The sequence below is a fragment of the Centropristis striata genome, chromosome 14 (genome assembly GCF_030273125.1).
Source record: "Centropristis striata isolate RG_2023a ecotype Rhode Island chromosome 14, C.striata_1.0, whole genome shotgun sequence".
In the NCBI taxonomy this organism is placed as follows: Eukaryota; Metazoa; Chordata; class Actinopteri; order Perciformes; family Serranidae; genus Centropristis; species Centropristis striata.
The window spans coordinates 18,743,304-18,754,047 of NC_081530.1; the positions used below are offsets into that span (position 1 = coordinate 18,743,304).

The following is a 10,744-nucleotide window of genomic DNA, read 5'->3' on the forward strand; positions in this document are numbered from 1 at the left end:
ATAATATAATTTTTATTTGTATAGTTTTCATTTATTATTGGTATTATTATTATTGTTGTGTTTCATGTATTCTTCTTCTTCTTCTTTTTATTGTTATTATAATAATAAAAATAATAATAATAATAATAATAATAATAATAATAATAATAATAATAGTTATTATTATTATTATTATTATTAACACATCCAACAATTTATTCTTAAACGATTACATCAAAAAACGTAACGTAACTTATATGGAATTAATTTATTTGGATATCTAAATATTAATTCAGGAATACGCTTAAAAAACGTCCATTTTAATTTAATTTAATTTAAAAATGCCCCCACCCCCCATTTTTTATGTTCGCTGCAGAAAGACTGCACGTGAAGTTACGGCACCGTGAAACCAGGCTTTGGCGCCGACGTCATTTGTACATCCAATCACATTCCTTCATAGACTTCTCTCAGCCAATCACAGAAGCTCATTTTTGAGAGAGGCACAATAAGGGTTAGGTTGTCACTGTTCGGTCTGTGTTGTCATCTCCAAACATGAACATCATGTTCGAAGCAGATTATTTTATGTTTTATGGTGTTTGTTGACTCCAGTCACCATGAGTAACTTTTGTAGGGAGGTCATCACTCTTCAGTTGGGACATTATTCAAACTTTGTCGGGACTCACTGGTGGAATTTACAGGTAAGCGGCTAACGCTAAGCTAAGCTAACGTTAGCTTCACATGTGTTGTCAAACTTCAGAGAGACTCTGCTCCACGTTACAGACATTTTACTAATGTCAGCAGCGTTTTGTGGCTATTTTAACACACTGAAGACCTGCGATATGATTAAGCTGACGCAGTTATAACAAAAACAGCGTTCGCTTCCAGGCTTTAAGGTGCTAAAGCTGCCAATTATCAAGTGTAAAGTTAGCAGTTTATTTCTGATCATATAATCTTATTTTTAGACGTAAATTATTCAGATAATCTGGCAGAAGATACAGTTAAAGCATTTCACATGATTACTTCCAGTAGGGTTAGATAGAAGTGAGTTAGCCTCTGTTAAAATAATGGAGATGTTGAGTCACATCCTCAGTCAACATCTGTATCCTGCACCCAGCTGCAGAAGATGTTCTGCAAAGGTAGTTGTTGTTTAAGAGGAGATAAACCATTCTTGTCACACGATGGGGAAATTGCACCGTCACATCAGAATGATTAGACCATCCTTGTTTATTTTGTCTGTTAAGTTTAATGCCTGGTACAACTAAAGGCACATTTGTTTGGACAAATATAATGATAAAAACCAAAACCAAATGGTTTTCTTGATAATTACCAAAATCATTATGAAGAAAACCATGGAAAATGGCTACATATCAGCTCTTAAATTGAACTATTATCAGCTATTTTTGTTGTTATCATTATATTTGTCCAAACAAATGTATATTTAGTTGTATCAGGCATTAACAATGTAAAAAAAATTAATGAAAAACGGTGGTCTAATAATTTTTTCCATGACTCCATATATGAAATGAGCAAGGGAGAATATAAAAGTAAAGAACAATATCAAGAATAAAAACAATATATAAACGTCATGTGGGTGGATACATAGTAGTAAATAAACTTCCACCACTGAAAATGTTTACATCTCCAGTAAAACATTTTTTTTAGCATTATGATACATAAAAAATTTTTCTGATTTTCAGACAATGCTTTGACATTAATCCAAGATTTATTATGAGTAAATGTTAATAATATAGGGATTAGATTTAATAATGTGTATATATATTTTTATATATATATAAGATGTAATGTGATGTCCAACAAACTGTCATTTAAAAAAAAAAAATACTTTCAGTTTTAATGTTTCGATGCTGATCGGATTAATACTTTTTCACCACTTCTGATGCCAATATCTCACTCTCATTTGTTCTTTGATGAGCTATTGTGGTATTTTTTTTCTTTCTTTCTTTTTATCATTTTGCTTCATATTCTGTGACGGATAAATAAAGATGGGCTTGTGTCTTTGTTTGCAGGATGCGTCTTTGTCGTACGATCCAGAGACGCGACCAGGTGAAATCCAGAGCGATGTCGTGTTTCGTGAAGGACAGACTCTGGGAGGACATTCGACCCACACACCTCGCCTCATCGCCATGGATCTCAAAGGTAACTTCTTCCTCTCACATGCTTTCTTTACTGCTGAAAACATAATCCGTGCTGGTGCAGCTTTACTTTTCTTGTTGTTATGATGGTTGATAAGCTCAATCACCTGTCTGTCTATAACAGGAAGTCTTCGGACTCTACGGCAGGAGGGAAGTCTGTATGAGACCGGCAAGGAAACCTCTGCTGTCTCATGGTAAATAAGAGTCTCTGTATGTGTATTATTGCCTGTTTGTGTACAGATTTTACTGCCCAATATTTTTATATGTGCAGTGAATCAATAGTTGATGATTACACCTTTAACCCTCTGAATCCCAGGCAGTTTCAGGGTGTTTTTTATTTGCTCCTGTCACATTTTACTCATTGTGATGATCAAAATTATAATAAAATTGAATCTTTACAACAATTTTTCTAGTGCCTACAAGTGTTAGCAGTAATGAGTGCTTAATGTTTTATACAAGATTTTGTGATTGAAAAGGCCATATTTTTGGGCAGAAAAATGAGACTTCAAGAATTAAGTGATTTTGGAAATGTCACTATTCTGAGCTTACATTTGGTTATGTTTCTTAACTGAAGCGTTCGTCAAACATGAGTCATTGAAAATCATCTCCCTTTTTACAGTTTTTTGGTTATGCAATTGTGATTTTATTCAAAAGAAACAAGCCTTTCAAACCTGCCACCAGGGTTAAACACTCAAACACTTACACTGCTGTTTGCTTAACACCGTCTGTTACACATTTGTTTTGGTGTAAAGGAATAGTTCCACAACAACAACAACAACAACAAACGTGTATATCGGATCTAAAAAGTTTCCTTTTTCTTTGTAAGATTTTATTGCCCATATTAAAACAACAATTTTTCGTCTTTGACAAGATAAAAATGTGCTTCATTTGGCAGGAATGGAAGCCTCATGATGCACAAAGAAAGTCCTCCTGAGAAGAACTCCTTTCTTGAAGATCTGGACAGGTTGGATGTGAGTATTAAGAATTAAACTGACAAGCAGCTTAATGATGCAAAACATTTTCCATCACAATATTGTCTTTGGACAGTGATGCCAAGCCATTTATAACACTGGATTCTCTATATTTAAATAAGTATCTTGATCAAGTGTAAATTGCTTTGCTTTTGATGTTGGTATGAGGCACAAAAATCCAAAGAAAACCACCACTTCCCCAACCAAATTGGCAGCGAGTTGTTTGAAACATTCTGCAGTACAGGGTAGCTTGATATAAACAGTTAAGTGCCTTAACTTGACAACTTTTTTGTCTCCAGAGAGGGGAGATTCTTGGTGAAGCAGATTTTTACTCCAATTCCCAGCCTCATTGTTCAGGTGAGAAAGACCTTAACAAAGCTTCTTTTAAACTCTTCTTTACGAACAAGATTTAATGTCAAACCCAGCAGCGAGTGATAAAACTGGCTCAGAAATCTCTCCCATCAGCAGGTGCAGTGAGTGTGGATACTGTGAACAACCAGCTGGCTCGAGTCCAAGCACACTACAGGCTGGAGGGCAGCGTGAAGGTCTGGTCCGACTTCCTCAGGATCCACCTGCACCCTCGCACCATCTCTGTCATCCACCAGTACAACCACGACGGGTAAAGTGCCATATTCAACTATATACACTTTTATTGAACAAAATGAGGGAACTGCTGAATTACATTTTCCTCCAGAAGGATCAAAACATTTGGTACCGAAGACCAGCTGCTGCAGTACCAGCTTCTCTCCAGTAGATGTCAGGCTCCACACAGATTTGAGCTTAAACACTAAATGGCAGTCTGTTCTCTGTGGGCTGAATCTCGAAAGCTTGTTGCAATTGTCACCCAAATAGTAACACACTGTGATGTGGCCCAAAGTTCAACATGGAGAAAAGCACAGGTGTAATCACCAGGTTATGTTAAAGGTATAACTGTGTAATGGGATGCAGCCTAATGCAGTAAAGCTCTCAGGTATTCTTCTCAAATGTCTGTTCCCCTGTATTTTCAGAGATCTCTCTATAAGAAACTATATGATGAAATAGTTCTTATAATTCTTCTTACAATTATGAATTATAACAAAGATACTGGATATAAGGAAGATGGCACATTTAAAGCTTTGCCACGACAATGAAATTGTATACACTTCTCTTCTCCTCAGTGGTCGCCCCTACCGCCACTCGTTTGGAATTATTGTGAAAGTCAAGAATGGTTTATTTATATTTTTTATGCTCACATTAGATCTTTACACATCTAACAGTCATATTGAGCATTTGGAGAACTAGTTGGCTAGGATGCTTTTTAAACAGTCTCGCAAACTTGCATAACTCTAACGCTATATATGTTACTGAGACAGAGACAGGTCTCAAAAAAGTAAATTCTCTCCTGATTTGTCTATCATAAAAATGCCATTTTTGTGTCAGAATGTTCAGAAGACGTGGTTTGGGAAAAACAGGTCCAATATTTACTTTGGTGACTCTGGGACAAAAGACTCAATCATAATCTGTCTTCACTTTAATTTCTTCAATTGGAATCAATAGATCAATGGGGCTGCTTCAAACACTGACTTGTAAATTGTGACACAAAGTACCTTAGACACATGGATTTGGTTTATAAATGTGTTTGTGTCCAGGGAGGCTCATCGTCTGGAGGCTTTTGGCCAGGGAGAAGCTCTGCTGCAGGGGTCGGTGCTGGAGCAGCTGGAGGACAAACTGCATTTCTTTGTAGAAGAGTGTGATTACCTTCAGGTACGTCATTGTTTTTTTCTGTACTGTATTGTATTAAAAATATGTAATAAAAATGGATATAAATTTCCCAGTTTTTAATTATTCCAGTTTAAACCTTTTCATCCTGTTCCCATTCCAGGGTTTCCAGATTTTGTGTGACCTGGCTGATGGTTTTTCAGGCCTGGGGTCAAAGGTCACAGAGATGCTACAGGACTCTTATGGTGGAAGAGGCATCCTCACCTGGGGGTTAGCTCCCGTCAGTCACCCGGATTCAGTGAGTCAAAAACTCTGGATGATTAAACCATCAGTGTTTTTGTTTTTAGTTGTTGTGTAAAGTTAGATGTTTTGTAAATGGGCTTCTGTACTTATAGAGAGCAAACGAAATGATGTATTTTTGTAGGCCAACCTGGTAGTCAGCATCTCCATTGTGTCTGCTGAGAAATTGGATTTTTGCATTGGATTTTGGATATCTGCAGAGAATAAACTTTGTGGCAAACACACATGCTGACAAGTGTTGTTCAGCATCATAATCTCTCAGGCATGTAGCACCCAAAAATGTAATAACTTCCTGATAATGTATTAACGCCTGAAAATGTAATAAAATTTGCACTTAACTTGATCGAAAATGTAATAAAACCCAATGATGTAATAACATCACCAATAATAGAATAAAATGAATTAACATATCAAAAGCATATTTTTCATAACGAGAGTAGTGACTGTATAATGGAAAATCCGATATAAACATGTTACTGACATTACCAGCAGTAAGCGTTGCAGAAATTATGTCACGTCAATAAAACAGGATTTAAATCTTTAAATCTTAGAAACAACAGACAACTTCAGAAACCCTGTATAAACCCCAAAAAGGAGTTTGAAAAATAACCATGTCAGTTGTTATCAAGTTTTGTCATTTTGATGCTGACATTTTTACTTAATCTTTATTTATACAAGTAAATCTCATAATATACTGTAAGTATGACAGCATGTCAGTTGACCACTATGTCACTTGACATAGGGTAAGATATCAATTTGACATTGAAAGTGATAGAATAACCAAATATCAGTCAGGGTACTTCATTACATTATTGGTGAAGTTAGTACATTATTTTTTTTATTACATTTTACATACGAGTTGAGTGCAAATTTTATTACATTTCCAGGCGTTATTACATCATCCGGAAGTTATTCCGTTATAGGGTGCTACAAGGCATCTAACCACAAACTTACTGGTTTAAGAAGTCCTTCCTGTTGTATTCTTTTTGTTCATCCAGACTCCGATGAAGGACGTTTACCACATGTTGAACTGCATATTAGGGACGGTCCACATGGCCAGTCACAGCTCCTTCTTCTGCCCACTGACTCTGAGAGGTGGATTCGGCAGACGACCCTCTCCTGCCACAATGTTCCCCCACCTAAACTATGATGTGAGTTTATAATTATTTACAGGGTTCGTACGGGTGCTTGAAATCCTTGAAAATGCTTGAATTTCAAGGTTTAAAAAGTGCTTGGATTTTGGAAGAAGTGCTTGTAAATGCTTGAAATTCTTACTGTATTTCTCTTGCAATCTGACTATATCCATCTATAGACTATAGTTAATCACATGTTCAATGTAACAATAATGAGTAGCCTATCTGAAATGAAGACTGTTACTCCTAAAAGTGTAATACCATCGCTGTTGGTATGATTAAATGAAATCTCCCCCTTTTAGTATGTAAGTATTCATCTAAAACATGCAATTTACAACAGGTGTAAGATACTGGAAAAGCTTGAAAATTTACCTTGAAAGTCCTTGAAAAATGCTTGAATCTGACCACTGCTAAAGTATACGAACCCTGTATATAGTTCAGATATGATTGAGGACATTATTTCTATGCGTATGAACATATCTGATCTGGTCATTGTTTAATTATATGTTTGGCTCTTATTTCTCTCTCTCAGCCCTCACTGTGGTACCACTCCAGCTCTGTGCTGGCTCTGGCCCTCGATGCCCTCACTCTGCCCTACAGGCTGAGGAACAACAGCGTCCCCATGTGGCAGGTGGCGGACACACTCACAGTATCGGGTAGAAAGGTGATTTCCTGCTGCTGGATTAATCCTACACGTCTCTGTAGACAAGGCTCTGAGCTCATGATGACGGGTGTAATTTAAATCCTAGGTGGTGGCTGCTTACGGTGCCGTCCCCCTCCCCATGATGCACGGCAGCTCCCTCCCTGATGCCCTGAGTGCCTGCGCTGACGCTTTACCCTGGAAACCTCTATCGGCGTGCTCCGAACCCGGTGACGGTCGATGCTACGGCCAGTGGGCGACGCTGAAAGGCTACGAGGGCCAGAGACTAACCAGGTCAGCATTTTCTGAACACATTTAAAACCTAAAGAGTAGGGCTGTCCCTATATCAGATTTTTAGTGCAATATTATTGTGGAAATTTTGGGGAAAAAGAAATGCTATGAGTGAAATTTAGTTTATTTTGTGTTTTGGCTCTTTTTTTGGCAAATTAAATACACTTAAATAAAGGTGTTGGGAGGTGGAGAAAAACCTTTTATTGTCATTTTGCAAAGCAGCAGTTGCACAGTGCAAAATGAAAAAAACATTTCTCAGGGAATATCAGAGCATCCCACACATGAGACATTAAACATTCACAAATACATAAAACAACCATCCAGTCCCTAATAAAAACAGTAGGAATAATAAAAGGTTAAAAAAAACCCAGTAAAATACAGGTAAAGACAGTAAGGCATTTATTATAAATTGTCCAGAGCAGTTATTTTATCTATGTATTTTTAAGCTCTTTTATTTATTTTTTAAACATCACTATTATCACAGATACCAGTGTATCACAACACCCCTTGTAGTTTGCTTTTGCATATTTTGAGATGAGAAAACCAGTGAAACGGACTGTTTTTTAAATATCTGCACACCATAAGAAACTAAACGTTATTATTTTCAGTGGTGTACAGGTGTTTATATAGACTTTCAATGAAAAAGGCCAAAAATGTGAAGGGGTGGGGGAAATAACTTGTATTGAAAGCAGACTGGATTATAGTTTTGAACTGTAATATTTTGAGTGATCGTTAGTAGGCACAGGATGATATAAAAATATTTTTTTAAAGTCATGATTATCCTGGCTGAAAATAATTGCAATTCACAATATCATCCTGATAATAAAAAAAAAAGCATAAAAATACCACTTAAACGTAGTAGAATCATGTTACCTTTCACTCTGTTTACAAACAGATATTTTCCCAACCGTCTCATTAACTGGAATCCTCTTTCATGTGTTGCTAAAATAACCTTTATTCCACCAGCTCTCTGGCTCCAGGGACGCAGCCACCCACTCCTCTGCACAGCCTCCACAGCGGGGAAGACGTCCTGGCCTCCTACATCAGCTCTTTCTATCCTACAGCTCCTCTGTGAGTCCTCACACTGTCACATGCTGTGAACTAAAAAAAACTGTTTTATCTGTTTCGTTAGGGGGGGAAAATATCCAGGGTTCATACAGGTGCTTTTAAACGGGTGCATTTAAATGTATTTTCAGGATTTAAAAAGTGCTTGGATTTTGGATGAAGTGCTTGTAAATGCTTGAAATTCTTACTGTATTTCGCTTGCAATCTGACTAATCTGACTCCATCTATAGACTACAGATAATCACACGTTCAATGTAAAAAATAATGAGTATCCTATCTGAAATGAAGACCGTTCCTCCTAAAAGTGTAATACCATCGCTGTTGGTACGGTTAAGTGAAATCTCCCCCTTTTAGTGTGCAAGTACTCGTCTAAAACAATTTATAACAGGTGTAAGATACTGTAAAAGCTTGAAAATGGACCTTGAAAGTCCTTGAAAAATGCTTGAATTTGACCACTGCTAAAGTACGACGAACCCTGAATATAGTTTAATGGGACAGTCCAGATGTTTTTAAATCTATAGTCAGTGTAACACCTATAGTAGAGGGCAGTCAGCACTCCCACAGTCTGGAGAAGCAGGCTTTGTGCTTTATGCTTTTGAAAATACACACTGAATATGATGCATTTTTGTAACACTTTTAATTTGAGTTTCAGAGTTAAAGACAAAAACAGATTATGACACGTATAAACACCAAAGAATACAAACAAAAAACAAAAACATGAGATGCGACAGAAATGGAAGAGGGTATCGAATAGCTCAGTGTTGTCTTCATATTAACATCAGGTTAAATGGCGGGAAGTGTTGGTTTGCTTATGTTGAAGTAATTTATAAAGGGGTGCCAGATTTGATAGAATTTGTCTTTACAATCTCTCAATGAGAATTTCATTTTTTTCTAATTGTAAATGTTGCATAACATCATTCAAAAGGGCAGAGTGAGTCGGGGGTCGAGCCTGCTTCCAGTTTAGTAAAAATCAGTCTGCGTGCTAGAAGTCATGTAAAAGCTATCATGTTATATTGAGAGTTAGATAGTATGAGATCAGGTTGATGCATTCGGTTTTTATTAACGTTTTACACTGCATCCCAATATATTTGGAATTGAGATACTAAGTGTATTATTTGTTGTTGTTTTTTTACCGCTTAAACTTACCAGACAGTCATTTCTGACCGGGAACTCAATCTGTTTTCTAAGCAACTAGACAAAAAAAATTAGATTTACCTCACAGAACAATTATTGTGACTTTGGTGAATCCTAACTAACTCTTTAAAACACCTAATTCACACAATAACACAAACTAACTGATGGAGGCAGTGGGAGACCAGAAATTCATGTGTTCTGTGAGGTAAAATTACTGTTTTGTCAATGGAGTCTGGTGGCTTTGAAGAGGACAGTTCCCTGTCAGGAAGGGCTGTCTGACGGCACGGTAAAGCAGTAAAAATAACTTTAATATTGCATGCACTTGAACACATTTTGCTGCTGCCCGTCCACAGCAGAACGTTGCTAAGCTCCTGCCTGCTTCTCCAAAGTATAACTTCAAAAGATCCTAAGTATCCTATAAACCCAACACTGCTCTCCTCTCCTGTTTTCCCTCTCAGGGCTCTTCAGTTGGTGTCGACCCCCAGTAAGCTGACGCCGCCGTTCCCTCAGATATTCAGCCAGTCGCTCTGTGCTCAGGGCTTCCTGCAGAGCGAGCCTCCTCCTCCTGACTGTAAGCTTCATTTACATTTTACTTTTGTAGCTTTAAAAATAAACTTTCCTCCAGCGTGGATTTGATGGTTTTATATAAAATAATCCTCCCCCTCTGCAGCCCCGGCCCCTGTGGTCTCCTCTGTGCCCGTCATGACGTCGCTCCAGTCGGGGCCTGCACTCGGCCCCTGGCTCTCCGAGATGCATCGTGGCGTCAGCACCTTAGACATCCGCCGCGTGGCCCCCAGCTTCCTCTCCCAGGGACCCGAGATGTCCGACTATGAAGACGCCCTGGAGCAGCTGCGCCTACTGGCCCGGTGTTACCGTGACGACAGCGGCGGGGTGATGTGCTCCTCTTCCTCAGAGGATGACGATGACTGACAGGCCGTGATGTGGATAGACTGCCCTCTGCTTTACCAGCCTGCATGCGCTCAAACAGAGAGTGATGGAGAGGAGCTGTGCTCCGATGTGTGAAGGAACAGGACAGGAGGCAAAAAGTTTCCCACACAATAAAAATAGACACAAAAGAGGGAATATTCAGAAGTTAGACCTCTACATGTGTATTATCCAGTGAGGTGATGGATGTAGCATCATGCGACTGACTGTATGGACTGTGGTTACAATTCCTTAAAATGACTGTTTATCTGTAAGTAACTTTTATACCAAGTATAATCTATAAAATGAAGCGCTTAACACTGAGATATTTGTCATGACTCTGTTTTGGGCACATGTGGCTCTGACTATTTACTCATTAAGAGTTAATACACAGAATGTGTGAGTGTTGGATGGCAAATGACTTCAGCATATTGCTGCCAAACTGGAAAAAGAAAC

General features: G+C 38.0%; 1 protein-coding gene across 2 annotated transcripts; it reads left to right on the forward strand.

Annotated features, from left to right (window-relative positions):
- Positions 1-482: 482 nt before the first annotated feature.
- Positions 483-10,612, forward strand: msto1 (misato mitochondrial distribution and morphology regulator 1). Of its 2 annotated transcripts, none has more exons than XM_059349433.1 (14): positions 483-677; positions 2,007-2,136; positions 2,257-2,326; positions 3,028-3,103; positions 3,403-3,460; positions 3,569-3,722; positions 4,732-4,846; positions 4,965-5,099; positions 6,100-6,252; positions 6,767-6,898; positions 6,984-7,168; positions 8,132-8,236; positions 9,823-9,935; positions 10,035-10,612. In XM_059349433.1, exons 1-14 carry the CDS (start codon positions 594-596, stop codon positions 10,292-10,294), a joined length of 1,770 nt encoding a protein of 589 aa, XP_059205416.1. In that variant the 5' UTR covers positions 483-593; the 3' UTR covers positions 10,295-10,612. The 2 variants fall into 2 exon arrangements, with proteins under 2 accessions (XP_059205416.1, XP_059205417.1); XM_059349434.1 differs by having other exon boundaries at positions 3,572-3,722.
- Positions 10,613-10,744: the final 132 nt, after the last annotated feature.